Raw genomic sequence first — 20408 nt, 5'->3', positions numbered from 1 at the left:
GCTGTAAACAAGGAATGCTTTGTGTTAATCATTTATTTTCATCAATCAACAAAATGCAGTGAATGAACAAACGAGAAATCTAAATCAGCTCAATATTTGGTGTGACCAACCTTTGCCTTCGAAACAGTATCAGTTCTTCTAGGTACACTTGCACACATCTTTTGAAGGAACTCGGCTGGTAGGTTGTTCCAAACGTCCTGCAGAACTAACCACAGATCTTCCGTAGATGTAGGCTTCCTCACATCCCTCTGTCTCTTCATGTAATCCCAGACACACTTGATGATGTTGAGATCAGGGCTCTGTGGGGGCCAGACCAGTACTTGTTCTTCTTCTTTACACTGAGGATAGTTCTTAATGGCTTTGGCTGTATGTTAGGGTCATTGTCCTGCTGCAGAATACATTTTGGACCAATAAACAATCATTTATATTTCTGAAAGCATTCTCTCTCCCTCCCTCCCTCCCCCTCCGTGTGTGTGTGTGTGTGTCAATAATTTAAACCTGTGAAGAATCATTCCATAGAAATACCTGATTCCTGGAACGAGCTGAATGACCACATGGCTGTTTTTTCAATGTCATTGAACGTGCCACATAGGTTGACACAGAGAATGAACTCTCCAAGTCCACTTTGACTTATCATGTAGCAAAATCACACACACGCCACACACACACACACACACACACACACACACACACACACACAAACTTATTTTTCTAAAGCTTGCACCATAACAGATTATGTTATGCAAATCAGTGTGGTTGGTTATGGGTAAGGATGTTTTTGAATTCTGAAATAAATCAGAGTACTGTGGTGAATAACCGCAAAGACATTTTGCACTTTGTCATTTTTGTCATCATGTAGTAGAGGGAGAAAAAAAATGTGTGCAAATATGGTTTAGAATATATCAAACATTATCCAAATATTTTCAGTGTAAATGGACAAAAGAGTCCTTTCAAATGGCACCTACTGGAGCGCTTCCAGTCTTTCTTCTTCTTTTTTTTTGGATCAGTCATTCTGTGATGAATTTAAACGAGGAAAATTTTAAAGAGCTTCCCTTTCAATGTCTTCTTTAGTAATGATCTCTTTGTATGATTGGTCATCACGCACCTACCCACCAGACAGACTCCTGCATGTGGAAAATGTGACTCATTTGCACAGCATCTCAAACACACCTCACATATAAACATCGTAAACAAAGAACAATTTGTATGGAGCTGCTTCTGAAGATTATTAAATAAACTATCAACTATTACTTGCACTTTGTCTTCTTCTTAGCATCCATTTATCCATTCATCCCTTTTCTGTATGAGTTTTTTCTTTTCAGGGTAACTTGAGGAAACGGGTCCAAGACACACCCATTGGCACTAGATGTGCACCCATCAGGGTGGGTGCATGTTTCACTAATGGGTGTGAGCTCTTAATCATTTCTCAAGCTGAAGCCACCTACATGAGCCTGGGTGTGTCAGAGAAGGCTTAAAAACTGCGTCATTTAACTGAAACAGTCTGGATCATTCCTTGAGTCAGAGGAAGATTTTATGTCAGTAAGTAGAGGATGTCAATCATTGTTACTGGAGCGTGAGGATAAGAAAGGTAACAGAGAAAGGTAACGGTCAGACTTTACGCGACTAACAGCTCTTCTTTCATACCTTCTGATACAGTTTATCGGGATCAACAGAGATTTAAAGGTAAGTGAAGAGATCATGAGGAAAATAAGTTTTGTCCAAAGTCATTGACAAAAACTTTGGGAATGGTGCAAATTTTGTGTTTCATACATGTTCCCTTTTTATTCAGCTTATTCTCTACATGTTTCTGATGGAGAATCATAAACATTTCATAAGTTTCTTTTATTGGTAAACAAATCAAATGTGACCCTTCTTATCTTCTGAAATTCTTCCTGGCACAAGCGTCTGGGCTATATCCTGACTGAGGAGGACCCATCCCTGCCTCATCACTGCACTTTTAAGGATTGATCATAGATTATAGATCAGACTAAGATCTAAAGAGTTTCCTGGATCCAAAATATTAATTTGATTATCTCCAAGCTGCATTGTTATCACTTTGCCTTTTGCGTCATCACACTGGAAAACACACAGATTGCCACCAAATTGCTCCTGGATTGTTGGTTTTTGAGGACATTCCTTAAACAGATCACAATCAGGCAGGATTTTGCCCAGAAGCTAAAATTCAGGATACCAGGAAGAAATGCAGAATTTATAAAGAAGTGTCTGTTCTTTAAATGCTGTGCATACATTTGCTGTAAGTCTTTGAACTTTATTAAAAGCTTGATTGTTTATTACTATATAAAAAATAGTGGCAGAAAAAAGTGGCAACCTGTATCAACACGTTGATATATGACATCAGTTTAATATTTATTTATTTATTTATTTTTAGATACAATGGCATCATCAGTCCCTGTATCCAAAGCTAGCACTGCCTTCTCTCTGGCTATGCTCAAAACGTTGAGTGAGGAGGACAGCACTGGAAACATCTTCTACTCTGGTCTCAGCGTCTCTGCAGCCCTCGCCATGCTGATGCTGGGGGCGAGGGGCAGCACAGCCACACAGATGTCAGAGGTAGAATATGCACATGTTGTGAAATACATACATGTTGTGGCACCCATTGGGATCAGAGCGTCTGCTTTCAAATATTATGGGAAGTGTGTGTGAATCTGTCTCATCAAGATAAAAAGAGGAAGGTGTGGTTTCAGGTGTTCGGGTAACTGAGTGCACAGTACAGTGATGTATGAAGGATTTAAAGGAGAGTAAAAGCAGGTTATTTTGTATTGAAAGGAGATAATAATAGGAGATCACAAATATATTTTAATACATTTTTATAATGGGGATAATGGGAAGGTTTGAGGAGGGTTTCTAGTGGAATTTTTTTTAACCCAGCAGGCAGAGTGGGGTGTGACAGGAGAAAGTGTCTGTGCAGGCATTCATTACTCACTTGGTTTCCCAGTGTCAGCAAAACAGGTAGGGAATGCTTGTGTTGGCTGAGGTTCAGGAAAGGAATAATGAATTCCACTGCACTGTGAAGCATGACATCAAACAGGAGACTTTGAATTTCAGTCAGGACAAGTTCCCGATTAGCTACTGGAATTAGACAAGAACAAGCCCAGGCAGGCTTTTTTTTCCCCTGTTAGTGTTTGCGACTTAAACACAAGTTGATATGGACAAAAAAATTGACAAACATAAAATATAATTGTTAACTTCTCAACCAAAGTTGTTAAACTATAATACATTTTCAACCTTTATGTTTTTTACTGTGTAAATGACAAAAATGATCAGCCTTTACCCTGCCCTGCTTTACACTACGTCCCATTTTTCTTTTTCATATTTTTATTGAGAGACAAGTGTACAGTGGTTTACAATGACAATACAATCTGTTCCCCTCACATATTTTTTTAGTTTTTCTTACATGAACAGATACGATAACACACACACACACACACACACACACACACACACACACACACACACACACACACACACACACACACACACACACACACACACACTTAAATAAACAAACAAAACAAAACCTAATAAGTAACCCAAAACAAACACAAACAACAAACCCCAAAACAAACACAAAAAAAAAAAGGGGGGGGGGGGGGGGAAGAGATATGATATTAATCAGCAGGTAGAGCATTTAATGACTTGCAATAGTCTACGAAGGGGCCCCAGATACGATAAAATTCTCTGTATTTGCCCTTCGCCACAAGGCCTATCTTTTGCAATTTAAGAAATGACATCACATCTCTAAACCAAAAAGAAACTGAAGGTGGCTTTGAAGATTTCCAAAGGAGTAAGATGCAACGTCTAGCCAAAAGTGATGTAAAGGCTAAAATTTTGAAATGTGTAGGGTCGGTTAGACCAGTGTTGACTGGAAGCCCAAAAACAGCTAGAAAAGGGTCCATGCAGATTTGGGTCCCAAGAGCCTTGGAAAGAATAACTGAATACTGACTCCAGAAGCCATGGAGTCTTGGGCACAGAAAGAACATATGGCCTAGGTCACATGGGGTGGCATGACATCTCTCACACTGATCCATCACTTGTGGGTAAATCTCAGACAGACGAGACTTTGAATAGTAAACCCTGTACAACACCTTGAACTGGATAAGTTGTAACCTGGCACAGGACATACTATAACGGACATTGGATACTGCTTTCTCCCATTGCTGATCCGAAAAAATTACTCCTAACTCCCGCTCCCAAGCCCCCCTAATTTTAGCAACTGAATGGACATTTAAATCCATAAGTTGTTCATATATTAAAGATATAATTGAATTCTTATTGGGTTTAAGGGATAAGAATTCCTCCCATGGTTGGACATTAGGAAGAAGAGGGTAGGAGGGGAAGAGAGCAGAAGTGCAATGCCGTGCCTGAAAATAACGGAATAGATTGGTAGCCGGAAGATTTGTTTCTGAACACAGGTCTAAAAAAGTTAAGAAAGTGCCATCTTTATAGAGATCCTTAAAGGTATTAATACCATGATGCTTCCACTGTACATAGGTACCATCAATGAGGCCAGGAGTAAACAGATGGTTCTGCGTGATGGGCATCTGTACTGACGCAGAGATGTACTTAAAATGACTCCTGAGTTGTGACCAGACCCTTAGACTAGACTGTACCACGGGATTTTGGGTGAAATGAGAAGGCTTAAGTGGTAGTGGAGAGAACAATAAAGCTTCTAAGGATGAGGAAGTGCACAACAGGCGTTCCAGTTTACACCACAGCAGTTCTTGAGATTGAAGCTAATGGGTCAATTTGTGAATATGAGAGGACCAATAGTAAAATAAAAAGTTAGGCAAGGCAAGACCACCATCAAACATCAGTCTCTGCAATAATGATTTCCTCACCCTGGGATGTTTCCCTCCCCACAAAAACGATGTAACTAGCTGGTCTAACTTTTTGAAAAAAGCTTTAGGTAAAAATATAGGAATATTCTGAAACAGAAATAACAATCGAGGCAAAATGTTCATCTTTACAGCATTGATCTGACCAATTAGTGACAAAGGTAGTGAATTCCATCTCTGAAAATCTGATTGAATTTGAGTCATTAAAGGGGAGAAATTGGAAGAGTATAGAGAAGACAAAGTACGAGTCACGTTAACTCCCAAATATTTAAAGCCGGCAGGGCTAAGTCTAAAAGGAATGTCAGATTGTTTAAGTGTAAGACTTAAAGAATTTATGGGGAAACATTCACTTTTAAGAAGATTTATTTTGTAACCTGACAGAGAGCCGAACTTGTTTAATAGAGACACAATCGATGGTATGCTAGATAAGGGAGCAGAAACATATAGAAGCAGGTCATCTGCATACAAAGACAATTTTACGTCAAGGCCTGACCGGGAAATACCACGAAAATGAGGAAGAGCCTTCAAAGCTATAGATAGGGGTTCAATTACAATAGCAAAAAGTAGGTGGGACAGGGGGCAACCCTATCTCGTGCCGCGTGACAATGAGAAGTAGCCAGAGGAAACACCATTTGTCTATACACTGGCTTGGGGTGCCTTGTACAACAGTCGAATCCATGAAATGAATCTGTCCTTGAAACCAAATCTTTGTAAGACCGCAAAGAGAAAGCTCCACTCCACACGATCGAAAGCTTTCTCAGCATCAAGTGAGATAACTACTTCTGAATTAGTGGTCGAGTGTTGGGAAAGAATGACATTCAAAAGCGTGCGGACATTAAAGAACAGCTGGCGGCCTTTAATAAAGCCATTCTGTTCATCTGAAATAATAGTAGGAAGAACCTTTTCAAGGCGAATTGCTAAAATTTTAGCCAAGACTTTAACATCAACATTCAGCAGTGAAATAGGCCTATACGAGGTGCAAGACGTAGGATCCTTACCCTTCTTTAAGAGAACAGTAATTAGTGCTTGAGACAATGTAGGGGGCAATAGACCACGTTCAAAAGATTCATTATACACTGAAAGAAGTAGTGGGGCTAACTTGTCTATAAATGTTTTTAAAAATTCAACTGAAAACGCGTCAGGTCCTGGTGCCTTACTATTGTGCATGGTCTTGATTGCATGCACAATTTCATCCAACCTAAAAGGGGCATCTAATTGTTCAGCTATAACAGGATCGACAGTGGGCATTATAAGACCGTTAAAAAAAGAATCCATCTCAGAGGCGTCAGCAGCAGATTCAGATTCATATAGGGAGGAATAATACGTCTTAAACACCTCATTTACTTCCTTTGAATCAGAGACCAAGTTGCCTGCCGCATCTTTAATTTGAGAAATTAATCGAGAAGAGGCCTGACGTTTTAACTGATGGGCCAAAAGCCTTCTGGGCTTATCACCATGTTCATAATAAGTCGCACGCGCACGAAGTAAAAGACGTTCAGCATCTGCCGTAGAAAGTAAATCAAATTCGGTCTGCAAGTCAAGTCGTCTTTTATGCAAATCAGGAGTGGGACTGTCAACAACCTGTCTATCTATGTCACAAATTCGTGTAGTCAAAGTTTGAAGTTTGGCTTTGTGGCTTTTAGTGGAATGGGCAGAGAAAGAAATTATTTGCCCGCGCACATATGCCTTGAGAGATTCCCAAAGCAATGACCTCGTAACAGTATCGCTGTCGTTAAACACCATAAATTCATCAATTGCAGATTTGATAATGGTAACAAACCCCTCATCCGAAAGCAACAAAGAGTTAAATCTCCAGGGTGAGGAAAAAGAGGACTGGGCTATGAGCTTGATGTCAACGCTAAGTGGTGCGTGATCGGAAATGACAATAGGATGATACGTAGATGACAGTACTTTTGGAATAAGGGAACCGTCCACAAAAAAATAATCAATCCGCGAAAAGGACTGATGTACCTGAGAAAAGAAAGAGTACGCTCTGGTGGTAGGGTTAGAAAACCTCCAGGGATCTACAAAACCATTCTGAGACATAAACTCCGAAATAGACTTGGACATAGAGGATTGGGTCAGGGTCCGAGGATTCGAGCGATCTAAGGCAGGATCAATAACACAGTTTAAGTCACCACCCAATATCAAAAGATGAGTATCAAGGGAAGGGAGACTACTCAAAAATAGCATCATCTGTAAAACCTGGATTATCAAAATTTGGCGCATACACATTGACTAAGAGGACGGGTACATTGTACATGGTGCCTACAACAACCAAATATCCCCCGTTTTTGTCAGCTTTAATCTCAGAGGCTGTAAACTGTACCCTTCTGTTTATTAAGATCGCCACCCCCCTGGCTTTTGAATTAAACATTGAATGGAAAGTATGACCCACCCATGGGCACCTGAGCCTACGATGATCCCGATTTCGCAAATGGGTCTCTTGCAAAAACATTACATCACTCTTTAAACGTTTAAGAGGCGAGAATATTTTAGATCGTTTAATTGGGCTATTCATACCTTTGACATTCCTCTTTTTTTTCTTTTTTTTTTTTTTTTGCCTGTCCCATTTGGTTCTTTAGCCATCAGAATTGTTGTCTGAAGACCAACAAGGATACCCAATGGATTTAGTTTGCCAAATGGATCATCGTGGCATTGCCGTATTGGTCCATTTGGTCGATCTTTGTTTTTATTATTTATTATATTTTATTTTCAGATGTTACAGACGGGACAGACATGAGTGAGGGATAGGAAAGGGAGAAAGAAAGAGGAAGGAAAGGGAAAACAGAAGGGGAGAGGGACAGTGAGAAAGGGGGGGAGAAAAAAAAAAATCTCCTGGATCACCTGTTGAGAGAAAAATAGAAAACAAGCAAAAAAAAAACAAAGCAACATACTAAACACAACACCATCGCATTAATCTAGCTAAGTGTAAACAGCAGTAAATACTAAATATTCAATGTTGTTGTGCAGCACGCAGGACAGATGTGCTTCGAAGTAGCGGCCAAGAAAGGTGTAATTTGGGTCTACGAGCAGTGAACACCCGTGTGCATACCTGTGTGGATCAGCGCGCTTGTATTCTGAAGGTTTCTCCATGTAACGATCTGCTAGGGAGTGTGGGGGGGCCACAGCCCCGTCCTCCAGGGTGTGAAGCGGATATGGAGGAGATCAAAACTCCAGACATCCAGAGGCCCCCAGAACACAAGAGACCAAGGAAGACCAACAGAGGGGCAGCCGCGCCACTGTTCCAGTAAGAGCTGAGGAGAGTCCCAGATGAGGGTTCACTCAGCAGCCGCGGAGCAGAAGCCAGGGGGAGTTGCAGTGACGCGCCCGTGAGCTCCGCCGGCCCCCAGCTGTGCCTGAGTGACCGAGCCCCAGGCCGAGAGGCCGGGGTCACCCCACCTCCGAAGGGGCCCGAGCGAGCCCCAGGCTCCAGGCCCCGATAAGCGGCCGCCAAGGAGTGAGCCGGTGTGTACCCGGACGCCCACCCCCAGACACAAAGAACCACCAACGCACCGACACCTGAGGGAGTCCGCCACCGGCAGGGGAAGTGGTGGTGGGTGGAGATAGGCCTCCAAACCTTGGAGGGCCTGAGATGTCCCCAAAGAGGTGGCGTCTGATACCCAACCTGACATATAGACACAGACATACAGGCACACACAGACACAAACATCCATTCCCACCCTCATGCTCTCATGTGCACTTACTCCACACTCAACCAACGTGGAGACAGACATAAAGAGACGCTGTACACACGATCACACTCCCCAAGCATACTCTACAAACCGGGTCTAGGTACCCTTGCCCCTGGAGGGGGGAACTGCACCCAGACCCAGGTGGTGTTACCCTTTTCCCTGCGGTGGGGAGAGGCAGACCACCCCGACTCCGTAGCAGCAGGGAGGTCCCACACCCCAGACCGCAGTCGGACGGCCAACTCCTCTTAGCCCTCCCGCTCCAGCAGGCCGCAGAGAACGGGGGTGGGAGAAGACTCCAAACCTCCCTCCACCCGCTCATTGTAGTGTTGATGCATGTGTGTTCTAAGGTGCAATCTTCAACTGGTGGGGGAGATGGTCACATCTTGCAGGAGCTCTCCTCTCTTCAGGAACTCTCTCTGCAGGAGGGGGAGATACAGGAGAGGTGGAGGAAGATCTCAGCCTGGGCGTTTACTGTCTTATGTAGTCTGGAAGATGAGTGGATGGTGGGGTGGGTGCAGTTTTCTCTGTGGTGGGGTTGGGTGGACTGTCCCGGGCTCTGTGGGGCCGGGGGGCGCTGCTGCACTGGGCCTCGGTCTGGATGGGCCTGGGCCCCCTTTCCCTGGCGGGTCGCGGAGTATGGGAGTGCCTACTGGGGTCAGCGGGGGAGCTGGCCCCAGGGAGGGGTTACCTGCCCCTCCCTTCCTTCCCTCCCCATCTCCAGCTGCCTCCCTCTTCCAGCTCCACCACAACCACCCACACATGCAGGGCCTTGGAGTAGGGGTATGTCACCAGGGTGCAGAGGAGGCTACCCCCCCCCCCCCCCCCCCCCCCGTCCCCCCGTCCCCTTCTGGCTGCCTCTGCCTCAATTTTATCCCACAACTTAGACATTCACATTATTCACACTCTCATTACACATACATATAGGATCTTGGGGGTGGGCACAATCACGGAGTCCAAATTACCATCAGGGTGTACACCTCACCCCTGGCGTCGTTGCCCACCTCTCAATTTTAAATACACTTAGACATTAAGGGCTATCAGGAGGGACTATGCGCTTACCTGCTGCTCCCTGGCAGGTAGCTCCATGCCCTCCTGGGTTTTAATTGTACCTTTGACATTCCAAGTTAAAAATCTAATACCACTATTGCCTAAGGACTGACCTGAAGTACTGGTCATTGCAGAAAGATAAAAGAGAAAATACTTATTTCTTCACCCCCAAAGAAAGAACAAGTGGGAAAAACACACTCACACAAACACACAACGCAAACCCACAACAACAGAAGTACAGCTTCAGAATAAAAATAATAATAACACGTCAAATGCACCCTCCCGCCTCCCCCCTGCACAGCAAAAGCCCCCATCCCCAAACGATGAGACGGCAGTGCACGCTCCCACCCGGAGCAATCTGAACAAAAACGCTCCCGACTACGAAACGAACCGTGTCAAACCAAAGCTCCAACAGAGTCATTTCTCAATAGATTAAAAGGCACAAATAAAATAAAAATAACCCAATTATACTTTACTATTAGACAGGTAAAACAAAACAAGTGTTTGGCAGAGTAACAAACTTAGCTTACCACAATGATGTTTGGATTTGGATCATGCGCTATTTCAAACAAACAAACATTGTCCCGCTATATTTTTTATCGCGTGGTTATTGTCTTAATATATTCCTTGGCCTCATCTGGCGAGACGAAGTCGCGCTGCATTCCTTGATAAGTGATCCGTAGTCTTGCCGGATAGAGGATCCCAAATCGGACTCCCTGGATGCCGCGAAGCTGGCGACGGACCTCATTGAAAGCCGCACGGGCCCGCGCTGTCTTAGCGGTGTGGTCGGGGAACACAGAAATGGTCATATTATTTATCTGCACCCTCTGCAGCTCCCTGGCCTTCTGGAGAATCCTAGCACAGTCAGCGTAATAGTGCAGCTTCACAACCATAGCACGGGGGCGTTCACCGGTGTTAGGTTTGGGGGCCAAAGTTCGGTGGGCTCTGTCTACAAGCGGCTCCTTCCCAAGCTGAAATGCCTCCATCAACAGCACGGACACATCTGTAGCGGACAGGACGTTCTCCTCTGGCACACCAACAATGCGTATATTATTGCGGCGAGACCTGGACTCCAAATCCTCGCATTTATTCTCCAATTTGGCCAACTCCTTTGACATCGCATCCACTTTGGCTTGGAGGTGGACAATATCATCCGTGCATGTGGAGAGAGACTGTTCCATCTCCGTAACTGTGCTTCTGAGGCCAGCGAATTCCTGCCGCATGGTAATTATATCTGAGGAAAGGTCCGTTTTTAGTTGCTGTATGTCGGACCTGATAGACGTGAGATTCTCCGCAAACGCTGTCGTCAGTTCCTTTTTAAACAGTGCTGAAATTTCTTCACTAAGTTCAGAGAGGAGTTCAGCCTTCGTGAATTTTTCCGTATCGACGAGCGGCGTGTCGGGTGACCCAGGCAGTGGCGAAGTTTTACCACGAGGCGGGGATGCAGTGTTAGCAGCAGGCCGCAAGTTTGGCTGAGAGGTGCTTGCGCTCTTATTAACCTTACGCGACATTGTAAACACAAAAAGCAAAAACAGTCTTGTCTCGGAACTAAACAAAAAGAAAAAACCCGTCAAAATGTGCCTGGAAATGCTAGATAATAACTAGACTCTGCAGGAGCTACGCTCGGTGCGACCTACGCCATAGTCACATAAACCGGAAGTCCCACTACGTCCCATTTTTAAGCTCAACATTCTTGTTTGAATATTTTAATATTATCTGTAGTTCCATCCCACTTGTCAGATTTAGACCTAGCATTGCACAAATTTGATGAACTAATAAAATATATTGTACTGAATAAACAACTCGGCATTATAAGGTAAATGAGTTTCAACCATTTCGACAAGTTTACTTATCTTAATGAATTAAGCTCATTCTATTTTGCCTAGGTTGCTGTTTTAGTTCAGTGTTTCTTAGATCTCTTTGTTTCATCACCCTCTCTGTTTAAGTCTCCCTCCTAGGTTTGTCATGTTGAGTCTGCGTGTCTTAACTTGTCGTGTTTCTTGTCTGCATGTCCTGTGTTGTCAAGTTCGTGTCATATCTCCATCCTGTTATGTTTCCTGTTTTATTTTGAAGAGATCGGGTGTCCCATGTTCATTGTGTTTAGTTTCACTTCCCGTGTGGCATCATTATATTCATTCTAATCAGCTGTTTCCCCGTGTGTTTCCGCTTCCCCTGATCACCTCCTGTGTGCACTTAATGGCTGTATCCCAATTCAAGGTCTGCAGCCTTAAAGTACGCAGCCTCAACGATCCTCAAGGGCCGCATACTTAAAGACCGCTAAGGCCGGAAGTGCGAGGCTTGTGAAATGGGACGGTCTAGCCGCCGTTGCGCTGCCCAGGTTGCCTAGCAACCATGATACTAACAGCTGGAAACGTGTCATACAACTTTGTTTGACAGAAATGAAGGAGAAAATCTTTTGTTCATTTGTTCGTTTGTTTCTACAAGAGCTTTGATCATTCTCTGTAAGATTAAGCTCAGCTATTGAACGGCGTATATTTTAAAGTAAAGGCTTTAAAACCAAGTTAGTACAAACGTCACTAATGTTACATAACTTTGCCGACATGTGGCCAACAGTAATGTTTTAATGTTCTTCATTATTAAACATCTGCACATAAATAAGTGACATAATATTCAGTACTTAAAGTCTACTCTTCGGCCGCCCCTCATCCGCCGTTTTTTTCGGCAAAATTATCCATACCCACCGCCGCGCTATGCATTCTGGGATATGTTGGGCCACGAAGTCTACACCGCCACGTCCTTAAAATTCAGGGAAATGACGGACGCATTTGAGGGCCGCATTTCGAGCAGCCTTCGAATTGGGACAGCCTTCGTCGCGTCGCGGTGACGTAATCGGCCTTAAAATGCGGCCTTTAAGGCTGCAGACCCTGAATTGGGATACAGCCAATCTGTGCGCTTTCATGCCTCATCCACTTTTAAAGGTTTTTCATGTTTATTTTCTCCACGTCACATTTTTTTATGTTTAGGATATTTTGTGTTTTCTTTCTAGTTTTCCCCGGTTCAGGTTATTGTTTAGCTTTGAATTGATTTCGCCTTTTTATTTTTGTACTGCTTAATCAGCCATAATAAATGGCGCTTTTTCTGTTAGAATCAAGTTTTGTTTTTGCGTGTCTGCATTTGGATTCTCCTCCTCACTCCACACAGTCAGCTTCCACCCAACTGTGACAATAATATATAATGTTCCACATAGAGAAACAATATATATTTTTACAGCCTTGTACTCCTTAGTAACATTTAAAGGCAGAGGTTTTACTCATAATGATATATTTCTACTGCACAGTGCTGCTATTTACTGAAGAAGTGAACTGTAATTCAATTCAATTCAATTTTATTTATATAGCGCCAAATCACAACAAAAGTCGCCTCAAGGTGCTTCATAGATACAGAGAAAAACCCAACAATCATATGACCCCCTATGAGCAAGCACTTTGGCGACAGTGGGAAGGAAAAACTCCCTTTTAACAGGAAGAAACCTCCGGCAGAACCAGGCTCAGGGAGGGGCGGGGCCATCTGCTGCGACTGGTTGGGGTGAGAGAAGGAAGACAGGATAAAGACATGCTGTGGAAGAGAGACAGAGGTTAATAACAGATATGATTCAATGCAGAGAGGTCTATTAATACATAGTGAGTGAGAAAGGTGACTGGAAAGGAAAAACTCAATGCATCATGGGAATCCCCGGCAGCCTATGTCTATTGCAGCATAACTAAGGGAGGATTCAGGGTCACCTGCTCCAGCCCTAACTATATGCTTTAGCAAAAAGGAAAGTTTTAAGCCTAATTTTGAAAGTAGAGATAGTTTCTGTCTCCCGAATCCAAACTGGAAGCTGGTTCCACAGAAGAGGGGCATTAAAACTGAAGGCTCTCCCTCCTATTCTACTTTTAAATACTCTAGGAACAACAAGTAGGCCTGCAGAGCGAGAGCGAAGTGCTCTAATAGGGTGATATGGTACTATACGACTGCAAGGTTCCTCACAGCGTTACTGGAGGCCAAGGTAACACCATCCAGAGTAAGAATCTGGTTAGATACCATATTTCTAAGATTTTCAGGGCCGAGTACAATAACCTCAGTTTGATCTGAATTAAGAAGCAGAAAGTTAGCGGCCATCCAGGTCTTTATGTCTTTAAGACATTCCTGCAGTTTAACTAATTGGTGTGTGCTACCTGGCTTCATGGATAGATAGAGCTGGGTGTCATCTGCATAGCAGTGAAAATTTATGCTATGTCTTCTAATGATGCTGCCTGAGGGAAGCATGTATAATGTAAACAGAATTGGTCCTAGCACTGAACCCTGTGGAACTCCATAATTAACCTCAGTGTGTGAAGAGGACTCTCCATTTACATGTACAAATTGGAGTCTATAAGATAGATATGATACAAACCAAACTGTACACTGGTAAACTGTTACAGTATTGGTCCGTGCAACCGACAAAAGAAACAAAGCCCCCCCCCCCAAAAAAAACAAACAAAACAAAACAAACAAACAAACAAAACTGCTGATGGTTATACAGGAGTATGGATTACAGAATGATTACATCAATCATGTCATTTCACTACATATCTGGCAAACAGATCATGATTTGTGTACAAAGGCTGGTTTTGCTCCTATCAGTATTATATGTGGAATATAAGTAGATATTGAAAGTGCAAATAAAAGCAGATGATCTTTGCCAAAGCAAGGGGAAAATTTGTGGCTTTAATAACAGTAGTCGTTAATATTTTACCACAGAATAAAGCCCAGAAACCCAATATTACAATAATAAGCTATTATGGTGATTCAGCTAAACCATTTAGACAAAGCTTCACAGTTCAAATGGAAATAAACTAAAAACTGTTGCAAAATAAACCAGAGAGTTTCTCAAGACAAGAAATGGGATATTCTTCAATGGCCAAGTCTGTGATCACATGGCTTGTTAAGTATGTGTCAACGTCCAGTACAATACTGTATGAATATAATAATGTATTTCTACCTGAGAGTTTTTGGTTTGGTGCAGAATATGTACATGCATGGCTTCTAGGCTGCCGAATACTTTCATTGCCATATATAACATAGAGGAGAGGTGAAATGTGTCCATAACCCTCCATATTTCTTTAACCTTAAATTTGAGACTTTTTGTCATGTGGATTTATTTTTTTATTTCCAAAAGGGAAGCAGGTCACCACAGAATGTCTGCTCAAACATATTTATATCCAAATAACATGTGTAATGCATGCATGCATTCACATATTCACACACAAACAAACTATGAAAATGTCAACAGTGATTCCTCCCTCACAGGTCCTCGGCTTTACTGAGGTTGAAAAACTAAAGCCGGCAGAAGAGAAACCGACACAAACACAGTCAGAAACGTCGTCGTCGCTACAGACGCCAATGCAGACCCTGATGCAGACACGGATGCAGACGCGGACGCAGATGCAGACGCAGATTCAGCAGCAAACCAGACTGCCGGGCTACCTGCGCAAGGTGGTAACAAAGCGAATAACTGTGATCTGACAGGGAAATTCAAGGTTTTAGCTCCAGAGTATCTCACACCAAACTTCCCACCACATATATCCAACACATAGCTAACACCTTAAAACAGAATTAGTAGAAAGCAGATTTATGCAGCAGGTGAAAAGTTCAGTGTCAACAAAAGCGTAACATCATACATGTTCTAAATGTTTAACATATTTGAGCGTTTGTTGCGTCTGTTTGTGCTTTTTCTGTATTCTTTCCAAAAGATGCAGGAGGCCTTGTAAATACAGATTACTACTGAGCTCTTCAGTTCCTTAAGACTTTGAATCCAATCATTCAGTGGATGTTAGTGATGAGAAAGCTATTACCAAATGAAAATAAACTAACATTGATACATTCAAAAAGGCCAATGCAGAGTTATGTTAGCCATATTAGCTGTCTTTCATCTGTCTTTTGTTCATCGTGGCTTTATAACACGTAAGTCTTCTCTGGCTGTTCACAGTGTCTGAAACCCCAGACCGACGAGGACGATGTCCACGCCAAGTTTGCCAAACTACTAACTGATCTGAACAAGGCTGATGCTCCATACTCCCTCAGTCTTGCCAACAGACTTTACGGGGATCGGTCCTACACGTTTCTCGAGGTGTGAGAGGAAACCTGTTGTTACTTAGACTTACAATAAATGACTAACCTGTGCAGTGAGCCCTGTTATAAGTCATGAGGCCAAAGCTGTGCACGTTTCTCCCTGCTCCCTGGATTTTCACTTACACAAAGTTTAGGACAGTAATGCTAATTTAATACCATGAAGTTGGCTACATCTAGTCAGTAGTAGTGGTAGTACAAGTTCACTGTATTTACTGGAAACATTTCACAAGAATATGTTCTATGATAAAAAACAGACAAGTCTTCATAAAACACAGCAATAAAATAGAAACATTTGCATTAAAACTAAATAACACAAAAACAGTAAAACTGAAAAAATAGAACTAAACAGATAAAACTAAAATGAAATATAATCATTTTACAGTTTTATTTATTTACAGTTCATAACAAGAGACAAGGCACCATTTCTCTCCTTTGTGTTCCAGTCATCACAGCAGATTAAACTTTTAAAACATTTGCAAATAGTATAAAGAAATATATAAAGAAGTAAAACACTAATTTATTAATACTTAGAAATACTAAAATGTACATTTGTCAGCAAAAACTGCTGCCATCTGAACCGAAACGTTACAAACCAGCTTACCCACAATCTGTGTATTTTTCTATGCTGGCTACTTAAATTGGCATCCAACAAGCTATTTGCTTTAATCTTTTATTAGACAAAGGCTGACTGGTTAGTTCAAGCTTCAACTGCATCCAAAGGACTGAAAATGTTTTAACACAGTGACTGAACTTGATTGAAGTCTCCGTAGTTTGTTGAATCTGTTTCGAGTGACTTATTTCCACAATTCCAGGAATTTTTAAAAGGCACCAAAAAGCATTACAACGCTGAGCTCGAGTCTGTGGACTTCAAAGGAAATGCAGAGGAGGCCAGGGTCCACATCAACAGCTGGGTGGAGAAGCAGACACAAGGTAAGCATAATGTAACTTTAAATGATCTCCACTGTAAATCCTTGGGGATCAGTTGTGTTGTGTTCAGTTGAGACATTATTACCGGATTGTCCACCGTCCACATTATTTTCTGTTTCCAGTTCTTCCAGTCTAATTTCTATTCAGTATTAAGCAGCATTATCTCTGGGTTTTACTGTTTGGTTTCATGCTATTAATAAAACCATCACAGCAGTATGTTGCTGTAAATAGCAGGCCAATTCTTCTATTCTTATTATATTATGTGATGGGTACTTCTACTTTGATCACTTGTGTCTTTAACATATTTTTATTTTTCAGGCCCATTTAGGATTGGCTGCTATTGATTCTATATCTTTATATTATCTTAAGTGCAGCAGGAAATTCATTCATTGTTTTTATAAAAGCGCGATACAAATACAGGCCATTTATAAATCTACCATCTATAATAATAGGATACAAGGACTTTCTATGAGGGTTATAGGACTGTGGTGCCACCTGCTGGAAATGAGACATCTTAATCCCAGTTGAAAGAAGACATTATTTTTGTAGGAGCCATTTTTGGGTTGATACCTTATGTTGCCGCTAGAGGTAACCTTTTTAAGTTTCTTTTTTTTAAACTTTATTTAACAAACAATGAGTATACAACATACGAACAGATGAAGTATACAAAACAACAGAACATGAACACAAAAAGCCAAGAGTAAAAGAAAAAGGTAACAATTATAAGAATACACATACATGTATTGTTTTGAGAGCCTTTGTGTTGGTGGAGTCTGATATTGATTGTATGTACATTTCCACATCCTTAAAATAATGACAGAAATATGGTGTTTTGTTAGTAAACTTACATTTATGGATAAAAAATGTAGCTAAAAGTATGAACAAATTCATCATAAAAAAAATTTCTCATACTTCTTGGGGAACTTAAACAAACAGAATAAAACATTTTCCCATCGTAAAGAAAACTCCCTTAAAATATGGACAATAACAAACCTGCTAAATTCCTTCCAGAATCTCTGTGTAAAAGAACAGTACCAAAAAAGATGCGTCACAGTTTCTGGATGATCCCCACAGAAAGTACAATTAGTATTTATGTCCCTTTTACATTTGACCATGTAGTGACTGGCTGGATAACATTTATGTAGAATTTTAAATGAGACTTCTTTCACCTTATTTACAATCAAATATTTATGGGGGACCATCCAGACTGTCTTCCACTTGATATCTGGAACATATCAGTTCCAATAAGATGTTATATATGGGAGAGAGACGATATCTTCTTGGAATAAACTACGTATTCTCTTATTGCTGTTACCAAGTTCCTGTGAAAAGCAGATTTTTCCTATTGGTGACTCAGCTGGATCAGGGAGAGTGACTGAGGCAGATATTGAGCTGTCAGTGTTTTTATATAACATTAAAGTCCCTGAGGGTGTGGCACCAAGCACCACTGAGGATTCCACCTTTTTAAGTTCCTGTATGGTAGGTTTATGTAAGGTATTTAAGGTGGACGCACGTAATCAGCGTCAGGTGTGTTGTTAATCATAAGAAGGCAAAACGTTTGTGACCGCTGCGCTTTTATCTTAAAATGTTTGGAACAAAGACCAAAAAGGACAAGATAAGTACTGCTGGAGTTATTGGACTGTTTAATTAATTCATGCATACCAGAAGCATCGCGTCACCCCCGCTAACAACCACCTCAGTGGCTTCAAGCCTACGCTTGAATTTTTGTTTTTTGTTCCCTGTTATACTGATCATAAAGCTTTTTCCCCCTTTTTTAAAATAAAAACCATCTTGCTGTTGCCCTGTTTTCTGATTTTATAGCTGAAGATGTTGTACAGTAACTAGTGCATCTTTGGTAATAGTTAATAGTTTTCATAAATTCTTTTTACCAGATAAAATCAAGGACTTGCTAAGCCAGGATGCAGTGGGTAGCCTGACGAAGCTGGTTCTCGTGAATGCCATTTACTTCAAGGGCAGCTGGAACACGCAGTTTAAGGAGGAGAAGACTGCTGATGCGCAGTTTCGACTGAACAAGGTAACAGTGCAGAAAGGCAGCATAGGATGGTGCAGTTATACTTTGATCTGTCATACTACAAACGAGCTGTGGACTTTGCTGAATGAGAACATAAAGCCTGGAGCTCTGAGGGGATAAAATCGTGCTTTTAGGACGATCACTTTCCAACTTTATGCAGTTATGCAATGCAGTTTATTATTCATGTAATATCCAATAAGTTCTCAAATAAATCTCAAACAACAGCACATCACAAACTTCGGCTAACAAGAACAAATTGTGTTGTGACGTGTGCTCTACATCCAAATCCACTCAATGGCTGGAATAAAACCATGACAGAACTTTTTGAGATCATTTTGAGACTAAACACAAAAAACATTTCTCTTGTCTCCCCTATTTTTCAGAACGACACTAAGCCGGTGAAGATGATGCAGCAGAAAAGTAAATTTCCTTTTGCGACCATTCCTGAGGCCAACTGCAAGGTAACATCCATCACTTTCAGCTTATTACAGGATTTCACCAGCATGATCTAAAACTTGTCTTTTACAAATATCAGCCTAAATTTCTAGATTAGGAAGTCAGATCATCTTTGATGGAGTAATAAATAAAAACAATGTTTCTGGACAGATTCTTGAGATGCCGTATAAAGGAAATGACCTCAGCATGCTCATATTCCTGCCTAATGACATAGAAGATGATACCACAGGCTTGGAAAAGGTAAGATGCACTTACCAGTACTTTAATGTCCAGTTTCAATCAGACAAGCTAGTGACACTGTATCCACACAGCTGGAGAAGGAGCTGACCTATCAGAACTTTGTGGACTGGACTCGCCCAGACATGATGAGCCCCAACGAGGTTGATGTCAAGCTCCCTCGATTTAAGATGGAGGAGAAGTATGACTTGGAGAAAATCCTGACCAACATGGGAATGGAGAACGCTTTTGACATCTACAAGAGAGACTTCTCTGGTGAGAAATATTGCACCAATGAGACACACTGAATCAATTATACAGTTATATTGAGAGCACAAAAACTGCAAAACATCATCTGTTAAAGAATAAAACACAACTGATTTCTGGGCTCTTCATCTACTAGGAATGTCTCCAGCAAATGACCTGATAGTGTCCAAAGTTGTCCACAAGGCTTTCGTGGATGTAAATGAAGAAGGAACTGAGGCTGCTGCTGCCACTGGGGTTGACATGGAAGTCCGCTCTATAACGATTCCCGCTGAGTTTGTTGCCGACCATCCCTTCATCTTCTTCATCCGACATAAACCCACCAAGAGCATTCTCTTTGTGGGCCGGTACTGCTCACCCGAGTAAACACGAGCTGACATTGACATGAATTAAACATAAAACATTATATACAGTATAAGATTTTGTAAGGTAAACCTAGTTCATACAAATGAAGTAAAGAAAAGTTATTAAAACAAAACGTGCCTTGCTGTTTATTCTTTCAGTGTCCCACAGTAGCACATTTCCTGCTAGGAAAATGTCAGAAGTCACATCATTTCTGTAAATTGGGAAGTAACTGTAATACATCAAGTCACCTCTGTCTCTTGTTACCAGGACTTTTAAAATGAATGGTGCAACATGGAAAGAGGCCCTACACAAGAGTTTAGCTTTGAGCTCAATATGCGATGATCCTTTCAGCCATGACATCTCTGACATGGGAAACCAGGGAATTTGATTAGAAAATGGTGAAGGATTTTCTTTTCAGTTAGAAACTGGATTTGTGTAACATGTTGGTGAAAAGCC

General features: G+C 41.7%; 1 protein-coding gene across 3 annotated transcripts; it reads left to right on the top strand.

Moving 5' to 3' along the window:
• Positions 1-1435: 1435 nt before the first annotated feature.
• On the top strand, positions 1436-20085 carry LOC147322702 (leukocyte elastase inhibitor-like). Of its 3 annotated transcripts, XM_086307223.1 has the most exons (11): positions 1436-1539; positions 1657-1683; positions 2390-2571; positions 14891-15076; positions 15570-15710; positions 16525-16642; positions 18532-18674; positions 19055-19132; positions 19278-19367; positions 19439-19619; positions 19747-20085. In XM_086307223.1, the coding sequence occupies exons 3-11, from the start codon at positions 2395-2397 to the stop codon at positions 19971-19973; spliced, it is 1341 nt and encodes a 446-aa protein (XP_086163349.1). In that variant the 5' UTR covers positions 1436-1539; positions 1657-1683; positions 2390-2394; the 3' UTR covers positions 19974-20085. The 3 variants fall into 3 exon arrangements, with proteins under 3 accessions (XP_086163349.1, XP_086163350.1, XP_086163348.1); XM_086307224.1 differs by lacking the exon at positions 1657-1683 and having other exon boundaries at positions 1534-1588; XM_086307222.1 differs by lacking the exon at positions 1436-1539 and having other exon boundaries at positions 1543-1683.
• Positions 20086-20408: the final 323 nt, after the last annotated feature.

This window comes from Aulonocara sp. 'chitande type north' Nkhata Bay, linkage group LG9 (genome assembly GCF_057382095.1).
Source record: "Aulonocara sp. 'chitande type north' Nkhata Bay isolate Kocher_YH1m ecotype deep benthic linkage group LG9, A_spYH_male_GT1.1, whole genome shotgun sequence".
In the NCBI taxonomy this organism is placed as follows: Eukaryota; Metazoa; Chordata; class Actinopteri; order Cichliformes; family Cichlidae; genus Aulonocara; species Aulonocara sp. 'chitande type north' Nkhata Bay.
This window is presented reverse-complemented; position numbering and strand designations above follow the sequence as displayed.